This window comes from Panthera uncia, chromosome F2 (genome assembly GCF_023721935.1).
Source record: "Panthera uncia isolate 11264 chromosome F2, Puncia_PCG_1.0, whole genome shotgun sequence".
NCBI lineage: Eukaryota > Metazoa > Chordata > Mammalia > Carnivora > Felidae > Panthera > Panthera uncia.
In genome coordinates, this window is record NC_064812.1 from 30703156 (window position 1) to 30721242 (window position 18087).

Here is an 18087-nt window from a genome sequence, read left to right on the forward strand (position 1 = left end):
TTGGCATTTTGAACTTAATTTTAGGGATACTCCTAGAATATAAGCCCCTTAATGGCATGGCCCTTTGGTATATCTTAAGTGCTTAGAAAAATTCCTGGTATGTAATATGTGCTCAACAAACATTTCTTCAGGGAATGTATAATGATTAAGAACTTGGATTTTAAAGTCAAACATAGCCAGATTCCAGCTTATTTATCTTCTCTAAATCTTGGAATGCAAAATTGGTATATTGATGCTTAGATCACAGATTTAATATAAAAGTAAATTAAAGAATAAATGGAAAGCATTTAGCAGATTGTTTGGCACAGAGCAAGTCCTCAATCAATGACAATTATTATTAGTATTGCTGTTAAGAATAATGTGTACACATCATCACTGTTTAACATTAACATAGTTGTATGCTGTAATGGCACTCTACAAGGCATTTTTTTCTTTGGAGATTAATACTTGTAGTAAAATCAACCCATTTTCCTTTTGTGGATCCTGCACTATCAGAACCATATGAGTTTGAGTATGCATTGTGAAAAAACACCAAACACACAAGCCATAGAGAATTTTGCTGTCATTTGGAGTCTTCCTTTTCTTTCTTTCTTTTTTTTTCTTTCTTTTCTTTCTTTCTTTCTTTCTTTCTTTCTTTCTCCTTCCCCTTTCTCCCCCCTCCTCTTTCTTTCTTTCTTCCTTTCTTTCTCTTTATTCTTTCTTTTTCTTTTTCTTTCTTTTTTTCTCTCTCCTTCCCCTTTCTCCTCCCTTTTCTTTCTTTCTTTCTTTTCTTTCTTTCTTTCTTTCTTTCTTTCTTTCTTTCTTTCTTTTTCTCTTTCTCCTAGATTGGGTCTTGCAGTAGTTTGTTAAAAGGGCTGAGTGCAAAGAAGGGAGGAAATAATGAAAAAGGCAAACATTCAACAAACTGGTCTTATGGGTTCTGTAATTCTGTTGAATAGCTTATCTTTTTCCTTTTCTTAACTTCAGGTTGTATTTAAAGGGTCACACTGGGACAGCAGGAAAACAGAGCAGCCTGATCTTACATGGTGCTGATTTCAGCACTAAAGATGCAGATAATGACAACTGTATGTGCAAATGTGCCCTCATGCTAACAGGAGGTAAGTCCTATGGGGCCATTCTCTAAGTTATGTTTCATTGGTTTGAGGCTTGAAGTTTCTTATCTATGAGAAAGGACTGTGATCTTCTGGTCAGGAAACTTAAGAGCAAGTCCCTAGAGATCATTTTGTTCTGCCCACTAATTTACCATGTGTTCTCGTGCAAGACATTTCTAGCATATTTATAAGTTTGCCTCCTCCCCCATTGTCTGTAAAGGGGGCATGCTAAGCTTGGTTCTGAAAAAATTCTTTAGCTTCTTAAAGTGCCAGTTATTCTACCTTCTAAATAATCATAATGATACCCATAGTGGAATGGATAACAATTTGGGGATTCAGCATACAGGGGAAAGCCAACAAAAAACAAAAAAAACCACCTTCTTACAAAGTATTTTGCAACTATGTAGTACAGTTCATTGGCCATTCTATTGAAATGGAATAAGAAGAATAAAGAAGTGTACTGAGATCTAAAGTTATAAAATTCAGACCAGCAACACTAGGGCTTTTCAATGTATGGTATTGACTTCTGCAAGACATTTGAGCTGGTATAAGAGATACCATTAAATAGTACTATATCACCAAGTAAGAAAGATAAATCCTTTTTTAACCTTCTCATTGTCTTTGAGCCTTCTGATTGTGTCAAAAGAGAAATTCTCAGTTTGGTGCTAGTGTATCTATAATACTTCTTGAACACTTACTCGATAATCATTCAATAATCTTTAGAGCAAAGAAGGAGAAAACCCTTAGGCCTCAGGCTCAGGGCCTTGGTTAGACAATGGAACCTACCTAGAAGTGAATAAAGTGATCTTGTTTTAATTGTATTGGGTTTTATATCTCCCTTTTATTGTAGCAAGTGGTACTGTTTTCTTCTTTAAAAGAATTATATAATCTTTGCATTTTTAAAGTATTCACAATATTTGATCTATAACAAATTATTGATTTAAAGAAAAAATTAAATATTAATAAAAATTATAAATGGATGATGGCAAAAATCTGTGAAGTTGATGCATGACTGGCTGAAGTTTGAGAAACATGTGGCTGAAACCCAATGGCAAGCAAGTTAGCTCAAGTCAAGCTATAGGTTCTGGCAAGGAAGGAGTTGGCACCCAGCAAAACTGTAAAGGAAAACTTTTTTCCTGTGCTTCTCTTCTCACAGTTTTTGTGTTCTTTCTCTCTCTGAATGGAATAGCAGTCACTCCAACCCTCAGCTTTCCTGGTTCTCCTTCTGTGTTAATCTACAACAAACCATGTTTTCATTGACAGTAAGGAAAAAAAAAACCCTCGAAATCCATTATTATATATTAGTATATGTTATTGCATAGGTTGTACTCCCTTAGTTGAATGCCAAACCAGCTGTGTGAGATAAGCAGGGAGACAAACTCTATCTCTACTTTGTACATAAGGAAAATAAAAGCAAGTTAATGCTTACCATTTTATATTTAACACCCAGCACAGTAAATGTGGCACAAAGGAACTCAATTAAAAATATGGCACATGAATAAATGAACATTTTGTAACCCTTGAAATCATGTTCAAATTTTGAAGCCAGTGAAATGGATCATTAGGTTGACACTTTGTCATCAGTTAACAGAGCATGGAAGAATAGGGAAGGGTGGTTTTACAGAAATCTTTCCACCTTCCTCCCATCCCCACGTCCTCCATTATTACCACCACCAAATCACATCCCATTGACCCCCCTCCACCACACTTACATTAACATCATTTCAACATGGGACCAACTCTAGTATTATCAAAACCAACCTGTTATGATTCTTCTTCTATCATATCCTCCTCCTTAAACTTTAAAATGCTATTCTGGCATCATTTGCAACCTCATCAAATAGGTAAAAGTCCTCTATATGTAACTTTATGACCTCCTCCCCAAAACAGTTGTTAAAATTTAGATTGGTACCCACAGGTTAGGTTTTAAACTGTTTTCCTGAAAGAAAAAAATTTTTTCATTACTTCCCTGATCCCATAAATGGAATTGTCAACAACTTTATACAGAGACAAAAGGACTTTGATTGTCTAGTTTGCTGTTCATTTTAATATTGAAATGTGCTTCATTTTCTCCATGTCTATTTTTACAGATAGCTTTTCTTACCAAATAAATGCAATGCCTGAAAGAACAACAGTAAAATATTTCAAATGTTGCCTTAGAAGAGCATTCCAATATGTTCATATTTCTGTCATAATAATGAGAAATATAGAGCTAAGCAAAGAGGAAAATGCACCTCTTGGTTGTTGGTGAGAAAATTTCATTGCTCAGATTTATGATTTTATTTCTGCTTCAAATGATTGAACTTTGTCATGTTCTTTCATCCATAATCATTCCTGGACCTGCTTCTTACTCACCAATAAACACATATGTTGGGGAGAGAAAATTTCCACTTATTGCTTGGGCTGGAATGGTCTAACTAAATGTGTTTTTGTAATAAACGCCATTACCCTATCAAATATCCTTTTGAAAGAATCCAGGCCTTGCAAACCTATTCACTCTGCAAAGCTAAAATGTGGAATTTCGATGGCTAAGAACTGGAGAGCATAAGGATGAATGTCAATGACAGTCCAGGTAACTTGAGTATTGCCTGGAACGTTAGGTCCTACTTAGCTACTCCCCACTACCAGTATTTATTCTGTCATAGTTTCCCTTAGAACCATTTTCTTCATCTAATGGTTTTTCCTTTCTTTTTTAATTTGTATTTGAACTTGCTGCCTATTTTAAATAGTTTCCTTTAAGCAATAAGATTTTATAGTCTTTGAAGCTAATAATTCATAGTTTTCTGTCACCATCAATTAAAGTTTTATTTCATCTTGTTTATTTACAAAATTTTTCCTTTGTTTCTTCTGAAAGAAATTAAGGGTAGAGTAAGATTTATCGCCCACTAACTGTCCTAAATAGTTTTGTGCAAATACATGCAGGGATTTGGGTTGGCGAATGTGGTATCGTTGCCACCTTTATATGACAGAGATTGGACAACAAGAGATGAGCTTAATTGAAAGCAGAAGGTATTTCAGTTAGGCATAAAGTAGAACATTTTGATCTTTCTTTATTCTTTCCCAATATCCTAACTTCTTAACTTTCTTCTATCAATTTAACATATTTTTAACAAGTAACTATTACAGATCAACTACTCTTAGAGAAATGAGCAAGACAGAATAGAACTTGCATCTATTGAGGGAGACCATCAACAAAAGAGTAAGCAATAAATAACAATTTCAAACCATAACCAGTTTCGAAGGCAAAATATAACGTGATGGAGTTGTTGGAGAAAGGGGAAGTAACTTTAGATGGAGTGTCCAGGGATCAAATGCTGCCAAGGAGGATTGTTCATTTCTAGTGGTGGACATCTTCAAGAAGAGAATATAAAGCTATTTTATCTAAAAGAGCTTACTTATGCATGTTCCTGCAGTTGAGGGTCTAGACAAGAAAGTCTCTACTTTCTTCTGGTTCTGTGATTCTATTATTCCATGTACTCACTGTGGCTAATGTAAGGAAAACCATGTGATATTATTTTTCAGTGCATGGGTTGTGATTCGTAGTATAGCGTAGAGTGGAAAGGAGGTGTAATGGGCTGAGAAAGTACATTTACATCAATAGAAATAGATACCACAGTGCTTTATACCTCCTTTCCCAGAAGTATATGTACTTGTTTCTACCTTACCAGAAAGCCAGCAATTTTTCCATCCAATGTAAATGTTGAAAATTTTTCATGTTTTGTTACAGATTTCTTCTGGGACCAGAATATATATTTCAAGGTCAAAATTGCCCCATACAGTTGCTTCTGTGCAACTGCCCTTTTAATTAATAGTTAAATAAAGGTGATTTATCAGCCCAGATTTATAAGCCAGAAATGTCTTTGTTCTATGATGCAACTGACCTTAGGAAAATTTGTAAGTTTTCTCCTTAGGTTTCCTCCTATATGTAGGATATTGTGAAAAATCCATATACTTCAGTATTGGGAGGGACCAAGTTAAGAGATGATTGTAGGCAATATTTTCAGTCCTGTAGGACAGTTCGTTTTTTGCCTTCCTGAGCCCAAAGAAAGGAATCAGTTTCTTTTAAACTTAACAGTTTTATCTACTATTTAACATTAAGAAAATGAAAATGTAATCTCATTCAATGCATGCTTTTGTTTTATAGGGATTTATTGTATATAAAAACAAATATGTAAAAATCTTCTGACTCCAAAATTCTGAAAAGGAACAACTTAGATTGTCACATTCAAAGCGAATATTACATTTCAAGAAAACGGGGTCTTTAGTACTAAATTAGCATTCTTCAAATAGTCTTTCTAAAAGACTATTAGAAACTACAGTTACTAAAGGTTGCTGACAAAACAAAACATGGTATTGTTTTACATTCTGTTCCTTACCTTACTTTTCTTTCAACACAGTTTCCACATTTAGTGTATAATATAAAAACTATGTAAAAATGTGACCTAACCTTCTACAGAAAGAATCTGTTGTGGTAGAAACTCTGATCTCTTTTCCCACGCATAAACTATGTCAGACGACAGACAAGACTTTGCTAAAGCTAACAAAGGATATTTCTCAGTTCAGCCCTTAAAAGACAGGATAAAGCCATACACATAAATTTCTTAGTACACCCTACAACTTCCCAGATGCTAACAGCAGAATTGATAAATGCTTGCAGAAAGAGTTGATATTGCCTGCTATATAATCTTGAGGACAAAGAAAATGAAAGAAATTAGCAGCTTCTCCAACTGGCAAATGACGCTAAGTGACAAGATCTTTGGGAAAATATAATCATCTTAGAGTTTTTAATAATCCAGGAAGGATGTGCTAAGCATTGCCAGATAACTGGCATTCCCTAGGTTTTAAGGCAAAAATGTTGAGGGAAAAGATCCATATGGATAATTTAAGGTTGACCACAGAAATCTACATTGCATTACTTTATTTCAAAGCAATTTCTCATTTGTACATATCCAGTACACAAAATGTTCCACAAAATGTGTGTTGCAGAGACTCTGTGCTGTCTACTACTATATACTGAGTGCCTAGCACAGTGCCTGGCACATAGTATGTGCTCAATAAATATCGGTCGAGTGAATGAATACTTTATCACAGGCTCTGAAAGGGCATTACAAAGTCACAAATGATCCCAATGAGAAGGCATAAAAGTAAATCAGTGTGAATCTGAATGTGACTGTTGCTTGAACTGAGGTTTAAAATACAGAAGTATGCATATGTATTTGCAGGCACACTCGTGAAACAATTTGATGAATAGAAGATATGAGAATTGGGACTAAATTTTAAGAATAACTAAACCCCAGAAGACTAAGCTCAAGAACTGGAAAAATTTATTAGATTCCTGTCTTCCAAGTAAATATGAACATTTCTAAGTACAAATTTATATTCCTATTTTCTGAAGGAAATTTTTGCTTATTGGGAAAAGAAAAGCAGAGAATATCAGAAAATGTCTTTCAAATGGTAAATTTGGAAAAAAAAAAAAAAAGTGAACCAGAACTGATAGTCCCATAGTACAAGTCTGCCACCGAAGGTTAATAATTGACAATGCATGAGAAATCATCAAACGCTTACTTTTGTGTTATTTTACTCTCATAATAATATAGCAAATATTACTGCACTCATATGAACAGGCACTATTGCATTATCTTAAATGGTTTATATTTAATAACTTACATGACACTTCTAAAAACCCTTTTAAATCAGCACCACAGTAATGCTTTTGGCAAGAAATGAGATACAGAAACATTAGATAATTTACCAAAGGTCACAGAATCAGCACTAAGGGTAAGATTTGAACACAACCTCCAGATAAGCCATCACTTTATCTGCTCCTTCTCCGGCCTCTTTTAAAATGAGTGGCATTCAAAGGCAACAGGTATCTATTTTACTGTTTGCAGCGCGTTAGCAGGGATTTCCTCATTTAAACCTTAAAAGTGAAATGAAGTGCAAGGGAGGGAAGAGACAGTAAGAGAATACCTAAAGGTTTTAAGTGAATTCAAGATCACTGTCCAGGATCAACAACTTTTCATCTTTGGAACAAAAAGAAGAGAAAGGGAAAAAAAGCCAAGTCCTTGGCCTGAGAGGGATATAGTATGAGGTGACAGAGAGAACGCAGACATCTAGGAAAGGTCCTTTGCCTCCCGCGTGCTACTCCTTGAGGCTACCTATGGATAAGGCCAAGTTTGTGCACGTGAACTCAGTAAGTGATTTTCATAATGAAAAATGGCACCATCAGTTTTGTGCAGCCTCATTCTTAGTTAGCAAGAGAGGAACTCTTATGTTCTGTGCAAGTTCTGTTGTGCATTGCTGACTAGAATGTATGCATTGAAAATGAATGAAAGAAATCCATAAGAACAGATATATCTTTACAGTTTGTTGTACTTTTTACCTTAGAAAGGAAGTGTTGAGAGACATTTTGTTTAGGATCAGAAGAATTTGAGAGTTAGGTTTCCTGATTTTCAAATAAATTTGGACTTCCTGAGTACAAAGTTTAGAATCAAATTCCTACTTTCTGGGCAACGTTTTATTTATTGGTGATAAAATGTGAGTTTTCTGCTTCAAAGATAAAAGACTGGAATGATTTTTAAAGGCCGGAGAGCCAGGCATAGTTAGGACAAAGCTAAATTTTAATGAGTTAAGTGTAAATGAATTAGAAACATGCATCTCAGATTTCTTATTAAAATATACATGAGGTTACAGGTTATAAAGAAAAATGCTTGGCAACATACAAGCCAGCAGTTGCCAATCTTAAAACATTTGAGACATTTTATCAGTTGTCCCAACAGCAGATGGACACTGCTGGTTTCTTCTGTCCTTTGCTTGCATCACTGCGTTCTTTTAAGTTTAAAGTGTCTTTCCTAGATTAACTTCTTTAGCATATTGGCGCATTTGTTATTGCTAGGCACACAGAGTTAATATTTCCCCAAGATTGTAAAGCACATATAATATTATCCAGCTACTTGGTATCTTATCAGAGAGGAACTGCAAACCCAGGCGTACTCTCTATATGTTCACAAAGAACACCTTCATTCCATGCAAATTTACATAGGTCCTGGTTACCCATGAGCACACAGGATTATCTATGAATGTCAAGGAATACATATGAGTAACAAGGACTCCACTATACTTTTGCCTGTTTTCTATAATCATGCTTTAAAACCTTGTCTTTTCAGGATTTATGTTTAAAAGAGCTGGCCATGTTCAATTTTTTCAAAGAAAAGTAGAAAGTAGAAATTCCTTTGTTGTTTTACTGCATGTGTCAGAGGAAATGGAATACTTACTTGCACACAAATAGCTATTTTTGTTTCCTTGTAGTTCAGAATATCTTATAAAGGACACTGCAACAAAAATTGTCATGAGAAATAATCACCCTTTCTTTTCGTGTCGTGCCATCTTAATTCGTCATCTTTATTATCATCAACTGCTCTGCGATAGTCCATTATGTGCATGGCCCACTGGTCTTAAGATAAAGCGTCAAATACATTAAGGTCTTTGGTTTCAACATGATGTCAAAAGAAATCACTGAAAACAATTGTTCAAATCATGTTAGTTACTTAAATGCCATTGTTTTTACAATGCAAACGTTGCACAACTTACTCATTTGGGTCCAAATTATTGCATATTTCTCTAAGAGACCCTACCAAGCAAATAAGGAGATATGTTGGCACTGATGACCTGGTCTTTATTATTAAATCATTATGGTGCCTGCCCCACAAGATGTAATCCTTTGTGTTCGTTCCTACCCTAAACCTTCCATCTTCCTTTCCACATAACTTACACTAAGCACTTATTTAGGATTTTACAGGGCCGAATAGTCAATGTGTCATCTTATTTGGGCCATACGACTATGCTGGGAAAATGGTTGGCCAGACATTATAAACCACATCTTATGAATGAGGAACTAAGTGACCATGACCTTGGAACCATCTCCTTACTGCTAGGCATCAGTGTCTTTATTACAGTACTTGCCACATCAACTCAGGTTGTTTGAAGGATGAAATAAGAGAATGCATATAAATGCTATAGCATAGTCCCTAATGTATATTAACTATTTTATAAATAGCAAATATCATTATTATTACTGCTTAGGATCTCTTGGTTATTAACTGGTGCCATCAGCATCAAAGTCTGGGTCTTCTAATTTCTTGTCTGGTACACTATAGGCTTTCCATTGCCCACAAGAAAATTTCTGAAAATAAAATAAAAACCTCTGTGTTCTCTCTCCTGTTTATTTTGCTAAGCTTTTGTTGTCTAACCCCTTACCCACTGGCAGTCCAGTCAAGCCAGGCTGCTGACAGACACTCTCTCCTACTCTCTCAGGGTAACACACTGTGTTCAGAATTTCTTTCTGTTCAGTGAATTCACATTCATTCTCAGGACACAGCTCAGGTGGTAAATAAGTCAACTTTGTGGACCCACTGACAGGACGTTCTGCCTCTGTATCCGTAGATTTCCTTCTTCTCTGTTTAACAACCCTCACCTCATTGTTAAGCAGTTTATTGTCTCTCCCATGAACAAAACTGTGCAGTCTTTGAAGACAGGATTTCTGTTTTATTCAACCCTGACCTCTATATCTTTCTGTTGGTTAATATTTGTTGACTTGATTTTAAAATCATTTTTTTCCCCTTCATCATTCTGCCACATATGCTCAGGATGACTTTGGCAGACCATAGTTACAGAATGAAGGTTCTCAATAATATTTGATTAAACATTCAGCCTGATAGATCTGGTTCCCTTGGTTAAATATTGGTTCCTATTTCGAGAGAATGTTTTGCTTATTCATCTGATGATGGACAAGTAGACTGGATAAACTCTAAAGTTTTCCATGAACGTTGTTCAACTTTCCACCAAGACTGCCTGTTTCTTTACCTTTATTTCCTGAGAGTTTCCCCCGTGTTCACTATGTTCTAGTGAACAAGCTACACTGATGTTCTTTTAGTTTCTAACCATGTCAAGCTCTCTTTCTTCCTCAGAACATTGGCATGTGCTATACTCAGCTTAAAAGAGTCTTTCCACATCTTCACATGGCTGCCTCCCTCTCATCCTTCAGATCTCATTAAATACCAGCTTGTTCTGTGAATGTGAAAAGTCAAGTAGGTCTCCTTTTATTCTCCTTCATAGCTCCTTGATTCTTTTCTTTCTCTTTTTTTAAATCATGAAGTATCGTAAGTATTTTACTTATTCGCTTGCTTTTTGTCTGTTCCTCACATGAGAAGTAAGTTCCATGAAGGGAGGGACCACTTCTGTCTTGTTGAGTATTGTGTTAACAGTAGTCACAATAATTACATATTGAAGGAATAAATAAAGAATGAATGAACGAACACAGTAGGCGTGGATGTTATGTATTGTGGTGTCTATCAAATATAACTTTTTAGTAAACTAAACTACTTCAGACTCTGAAAATTTGTAAGGAGAAATAGTCAAAAACAGCCAATCTGTCAGTAAGCTTATAGTCACTCCCCCAGTCATTTGTTAAGCAAACTGTTAGGTACGGTGCTAAGTACATGAAGTAGGCCTGTAAATAGACCATGCCTTTACATTGTCCTTAGGATATTGGATAAAAGACTGTGATTTGATCTTCTGACCTTCTCAGCTTGAGGCTGCTATTTTCTCATGTTAACTATGACCCAGCCATATGGTCTTCTTTCAAGATATCCAAAATGCCATTCCCCTTACCACAAACATTACCCTCCTTTACTCATCAGAAAAAATATAGAAGATCAATTTGTCTGATTCTCTCATGTGCCCCTACTGTTTCTTGTGTCTTTGCTAAACTCATCCAAAATTTCCTAATGAATCTACCCTTCAGCCTGTGCCCTTTATTGCCAGGCTGCTGTTGGAAACAGACTTCTGCCTTCCCACAGTTGTCCAGAACTCTTGTGACTTTCTCTAAACCAAACAAAAATACATACTTTTACCTCGAGTACCTAATGTAACTTGAAGGATCATTCTATGATTCATAGAAGTTCCTAATAATAGAGTAGCTGCCTTTCCTTCAGAGACCATGGTGGATATTTGAAACACTATGAAAGGATCATTAACATGATGGAAGAGTGCATCAAGAAAGTCAGAGAAAAGGAGGAGAAAGTCGAAACACTGGAGCAATCAAGTTGGGTTTCATTTGGTGTTTTGAGAGTCTTTAGGGTAAATGCATTCCCTAATATTAGAATGCTTTTTGTAACACAAATAACACATTTTTACTAGTTGTATTTATCAAAAAAATTTAAAGGAATTAATCTTAAGAAAAAAATGTGGAATTTTACAGTTCTTCCTTCCTTGCCAAACAAGAACTTTCTCGTTTCTCATGTTTTGACTGCGTTAACATCTATGTTGTCTGCATACAGTTGGAAAAATAGCATTGAATACAGTCTTTCCAAATTCAAGACATACCTTATTCTTCTCTAATATGCGCTGTGATTAATACAGCTTGCTATGTCTCTAGTATGACTTTATAAACACAACCTTGCTGTATTCATCTTCCAAAATTGAAAAATGAGAACAAGCTTTTCTCCATTTAACTTTTTCTAAAGTTTCTGCAAAATGATGCTTGTGTTATACACAAGTTAACATCAGTTAAACATCAGTTGTACAGCTTTCTCTTTCTTTAGCTATTAGTCCCTTAGGTATAACTCTGTAATCAAAGGGAGGTCAGCTGTATCCAAATAAAAATATGCCAGAATGTCTCTGGCATAGATCTCTCCCTAAAGATTTCAGTAATGTTACTTCAGGAGACAGAGAAAAAGTACTATGTTTTATCTAAAAATCTAAGAACTTAATTCATTAAAAAAATAAATTACTAAGTTACCCTTACAGAGAACTATACAAGCATAGGATCTCCATGTTGCTCATCAAGTTGTTTTTCTTTTTAATAAGTTTTGAAAGAGCTTGAACAATCACAGAAAAAAAAATACTGCTGTATAGACACTGTATGGCTACTATTGATGAACACTTCCCATATAGCTGTAAAATATAGGGAGAACATAGTAATTCAAATTCAATTTGTGCATCATAGTCATTGCCCAGTATCCAATTAGTTTCAGAAGCAGCTGAGGGCCAGTTGTTGGCAAAAATATGAAGTAGATGGAGAACATTTCTTTCACTCTATGTAGATATCAGTTGTCAAAGCTTCTGAACTTCCTCGCTAATTATTGTTCTAGTCCTAATAACAAGCTTAACATGGAATGACTAAGGGTATCTGCATTTTACTTGCCCTACATATAAATCTAGGTCTGAAATAGATCTTATCTTGAATCCCAGAAGTTTCCCATCATTACAATGGGAAATGAGTCCCAATGGAGTGACCCTGAAGCTTGGTTTCCATGGAAGCTTTCCTCTCTACTCATACATTGCCTAAATTGGATGTCGCTTAAAACAGTTGCACTTACCCAGAAGCTTTTTGTTGAATGCCTCGTATTTGCAAATTGTCATAAAAAGTATAAATGAATTCCACCTTGGTTAATTCCACTAATTTCCAGATGTTCAATTTACTTATAATTGTTTCTTCTCCTTCTTTTCTCTTTCATTATTAACTAATTTTTCAGGCTGGTGGTTTGATGCTTGTGGCCCATCCAATCTAAATGGAATGTTCTATACTGCTGGACAAAACCATGGAAAACTGAATGGGATAAAGTGGCACTACTTCAAAGGGCCCAGTTACTCCTTACGTTCCACAACTATGATGATTCGACCTTTGGATTTTTGAAGGCATAATGTCGAAAGCAGTCATAAAAGCAACAAAAAAAATCTGAAGCTACCAGATAAGAAACTGCTTGAAAACTTCTGAAGCAAACAATATTGTCTCCCTTCCAGCCACAAGTGGCATTTATGTGAAGTCACCAAGGTTCTTGACTGTGGACTTGGAGCCTTTAGAGTTCACAAAAGTCTCTAGATGGGATTAATCGTGTTCATAAGTCTTGACTGTGGGGAATGCCACTCACCATCATGTTTTAAAAAGGGAAGAAACTGCTCAGTTCACTGTGCTTCAAACTACTACTGGATCTTATTTTAGAACTATGGTAGCCAGATTATAAATACGGTTAATTTCATATAAAAACTGAAGAAAAAGAAGAAGAAAAGGAGGAGGAGGAGGAGGAGGAGGAAGAAGAGGAAGAAGGAGAAGGAGAAGAAGAAGGAGAGAAGGTATAGGAAGAGGAGAAGGGAGAAGGAGGGAAATGAACAACAACAAAGAAAGAATATACATGAAAAATACAAACAGGCCTGCCGTAATCCTTTGGAAAAGATGTATCACACAAGTGAAATGGTGTTATTTCTATGCAAACCTACTAAAAATCAGTTTATACTTTTGCACAATTTTGATAAAAGTTTAAGAATAATACCATTGCCCTCTAAGTTGGTTAAATGTTAATGGATTTCAGAAGCCTAACTCTTAAGTCATACTTACTAGTTGATTTCAGTTAACCCATCTTCAAATGTAAATTCCATTTTGGTAAACCATAATGACTTGTAGTGCATGAAGAATAATAGTGTGAGTTAGAAACATGCTCCATTTACTCTGATTTTTTGATACAGTTTTCAGAAAAGAAATAGACATGACCAAGTATGGACATATAAAGCAAAAAATTACCCCCCATGCTACAGTTTTCATTTACTTTAAAAACTGAGTGGCATATAAATATATTTATAGTGTGAGTAAAATTTAAAGAATGTGAAATATACCATCAAGCTCTTAAAATAATATACATGCATTTAATATTTCCTTTGATATTATACATGAAACCAGTATTTTAGAGTGTATTCAGTTGGAGTAAAACCAAATAAACTGGAACAGTTCATTTTACAATATCTTCTTGCATGTGTGCACTTAAGTGTAACTTCATTATTTTTAAAATCACCATTTCAATTCCTCATTCTGTTATTTCATGCTAATTTAATTTTTGCTAATTAAGCAAAGCATGTTTTCCAGATTCACCCTGTTCCAGTTTCTAGGAGAGATACACTTTGAAGTCTATAAAAATAAAAGAAGAATTATAAATACCATTGTACGTAGCATGTTTATATCCATGGTAAACCTAATAGCTGTTTAATCTGGAATATGCAAGACTGTCCTTCATTGAAGCAAACAAACACAAGTTTTGAAAGAAATCTACTATACTATTTTACATTATTTCTTCACGTTTTTCTCTCTCAGGCTCTGTCTTCATAAGCAACTTCTGATTTTTAAAAAATTATTTAGTGAAGAAAATTGTCAAAATTCTGTATTAAACATAAGGAAAACACCCCAAAAGAGAAAATTAATCAGTTATCTAAAAAATTGTGACTTCTAGCTACTATAATTCTCTCAATGAAAATATTCCTATGGGATAATCTATCTTAAGTGAATTTGGGGGCACAAGTTTTTGTGGCAATTTGAATTTACTACAGTATTTTATCAAAAATAAACACTGCCTCTAAGTGTTCAGGGTTACAGTAGTGAAGCATTTTTATCAAAATGTGAGTTATTATGAAGTAAGAAAACTGAAATACATATTAAGTGTCCTTTCTTAGAAAAATAAGTTTGTTCAAGGCAACAATATAGATTTCCTCTATTTGAGAGAATAAAGCTATTCCATTTTTAGGAAAATATTTTCTAAATTTGCCATCAAGTCTTCATTTTTATGCATCCGTAACAACCCCATTTTGCCTCACAAGTGACATTCTCCCATATTATGCAGTTGTTCAGTTCTTGGTGACTCCTTCATAGCACTGTTCAGCCTCTCCCTCTAAAGTCCTTCTTGATTGTTTTCATTTAAGTGAATGAAAGTGAGTGTTTTGTTCTTTTGTGTTCCTACAGATTTTTGTTACCAGTCTTTTGATAAATACTATTTCCCAACTCATATTACAAAAATAAAATGAAATAATGAAAAAAAAAGAAAGCATGATATTTACTGTTTTGTTATCTGGGTTTGAAAAAATGAAATATTGTTTCCAATTATTTATAATAAAGCAGTATAAAATGTTTTATGACTTCATTATGTGTACTGTGTAATGCTTACAGCTGTGCAACTATTTAATATGTGTATCCTTTACATTTAATTATTTCAAGATAAGATAATTAGGTATTAGGATCTTGTCTTTATGTTTTTATCTCATTAAACTTTATGTGGTTTCTAGACCATTTTTCTCACATCAGTCACAGATTTATTTGATTTTAAATAAAACTGAAAATGTATTCATGCAACCTCATCTCATTTTCAATAAATGTTTTACAAATTTTAAAATTAGAGATCTGTAGAAGTATGGAATCACTGGGAGGAAAAAAAAAAAAACTACTAAATTAACTAATCCCTCAATCTCTGAAAAACTTCCAGTCTGGGATGTGATAAGAAAGCTTAGCTCCATTAGAATGTTAGATCAAAGCAATGGGTCTCAGTCCCACATCTCTGTATGGTTGTATGTTCTACCAGTTATGAATGCCATATTATCATATAACAATTGACAATAAATTCTGGGAGCTCTGAACTGGAATAATGGGAGATGTGTTGAATATTTGAGAATGGAATAAAAGGGAAAGCATAAGGAGGTGCTACCAGCCCATCATGCCTGTAATCCTATCAGTGGTCTTATAAGGTCAGTCCTTAGAAGGAAGTTTCTTACTTTGCCCCTTGATCCTGCACCCACTAACACCACACTGATTTGAACATTTATTAACTTCCATCTACATGATTGAAAAACATATCCTTTCTCCCATTTTCTGCTTCTATTTACCCATATCCACATAAGCTTATTCTTAGAGCCAGACTTCTGAAAGTTTCTCCCCAGCCCAAAACCCTTCAGTGTTTCCTCACTACTGCCTAAATTTGAAATAAATATGTCAGGTTAACCCCAGCCTACATCTCCAGATAACTTCACTCCACCTACTCCATATTTCAATCAAAATGAAGAAGCCTCTGTGGTAGACTAATTACAAATATGACCACTACCATTCCCCTTTCTCTACTCCTGCCCTTACAATGTGACTTTGCAGTTCATCCGATAAAAAGGTGGAGTCTACTTCCTAAATGGCTGGCTTGAGACTTGCACTAGCCCATAGAATGCAGAAGTGCCTATATGTCACTTTTGAGCGAAGGTCTCAAGAGTCATTCAGCTTCAGCCTACTTCTCAAGGTGAAAAAGCCCCAAGTAACTTAAAGGAAATTTGGAGATCACAGGAAGCAAGTTTACCAGCTGAGACCTCTGCCCCTAGTCCCAACAGCCCCCACCTGACCTGCCACATGACACCAGATACATGAGGGATCTCAGCTGAGATCAACTGAACCCGGCTCAGAGGAGCGGAAGTGCCCAGAATAATCATAAGAGACATTAATGGATGGTTGTTTTAAGCCACTACATTTTGGGGTGTTTTATTAAACATCATTGTAGCCATAACTAACTAATACAGAATGAAATAACAACCAACCTCTCGACACACACACAAGATTTTTGTGAATCCTAAGGTTTCAGAACCACTCCCCAAAATTATGTTCTCTTCCTTCAGATGGGCAAATGCTCTAACAGTCCTCCATGGTGCATCAAAATTTTAGTTCCTTCCTGATACTTTTTCTGATGTCTTCTAATAATCATCACCCTCTCTCCACTCACAAAGCTTTTAACACATTTTGCTTGAGCTTTGTTTTCTCTTTTCTACTGTTTTATAAGAAGCTGTCTCCTACTCACTTTTTTAATTCCCCACAGTACCTGTTAGACTCTTGTTATTTGTTCAATGGAACTGAATTGCTCTGAAAGATGAAGAAATCCCTTCTATCTATACAAAATCCAATACCTGTAGATTTGACCACTATCTTAAGCCATTTAAGATCTTAAGCCATTTAAGATCTTAAAGCAGACTTTAAACTTAGCTCATTTTCTTCCAGAAAAAAAAAGATGTCCAAATTTATAATTTATAATTTATTCAGCTCAGAAATTTATTTCATTACCAACTTTGCTGGAGCATTTTTATTGTGTAGATTGAAAGAGGTCTATGTGTTTCTTTTAACTTTAAATTATGTAAATATAAGAAATGTGCTAATGAATAGTAATTATTCACCTTTATTACACATTTGCTATTGTTATTTTAACGTAAGATAATTTTGAATTTAGATATATGGATTTAACCTTTGGGATTTTGCTCCTCGAATAAGCATTGTCTTGTCTAACTCAAGGTCAGTACATTCTTATGAATTCTTCTGATCATTACTGTATTGATTTCTTACTTGATATCAGCCATTGAGGTTAAAATTAAAATTGAACATACAAATAAAGGTAAACATAATGAAAAAATTCCTAGGAAATATTGACGTTAAACAAGTCGTTACATCTCTTGCATTCTTTCAAAAAAGAAACCAACAGACTCACCTGAAATAGCAGATAATGGTTAAGGTTTAATAACTCCCAGGGCTTTGCCTTTTAACCAAGGAAAAAGAATTGCAAACTCTGCCATATTAACTCTCATTTTGACGAGAAATGTGAAAGTATAGTTTATTTTATCTTATTTTCGTGGAGGGCAGAATGACTCCTGCTATCCTCTTTTACAGGCAAGCTCCTACTTCATCCACTCATCAGACCAGTGTGCCTCCTGACCATCCATCCAATCTATCTTGGCCTCCATGGGGAATTGGTGTTCATGATGTGATGGTGGGAAGCAGAAAGGTACCACTATCAGCTAATTTTGCCACAGAACTACAACTACCCTAAGTTTCTCTTATATACGTTCTTTTTTTTTTTTTTTTCAAGTAAATACACATTGGCTTCCCAGATATGCTGTAAGGAACCAGAATCAAACAAAAGAAAAGTGAGGGGGGGTACTAAAACATTTTAAGTTAAAAATGGATTTAAAAGAAATTATAATCAAGGAATATTCATTTGTATGCATTGTAATACAATGTGTAAGCATCAAAACAGTGGTATAAAAGGTTAGAGAAGACATTATTAAGGTTCTAAATTAACTTAAATATATTTCCGTTAGTACGACCGTACGACCGTAAATAGTCATTTACGTACGTAAAAGGTACGACCATAATAGTCATAAT

General features: G+C 34.9%; 1 protein-coding gene across 2 annotated transcripts in view; it reads left to right on the forward strand.

Moving 5' to 3' along the window:
* Positions 1–15496, forward strand: part of ANGPT1 (angiopoietin 1) — a 246772-nt gene extending 231276 nt beyond the window's left edge. For both annotated transcript variants that reach the window (XM_049633517.1, XM_049633518.1), the window contains exons 8-9: positions 967–1097; positions 12626–15496. In XM_049633517.1, coding sequence (XP_049489474.1) covers positions 967–1097; positions 12626–12786 — 292 coding nt within the window. In that variant the 3' untranslated portion in view covers positions 12787–15496. The remainder of the gene's footprint in view (positions 1–966; positions 1098–12625) is intronic.
* Positions 15497–18087: the final 2591 nt, after the last annotated feature.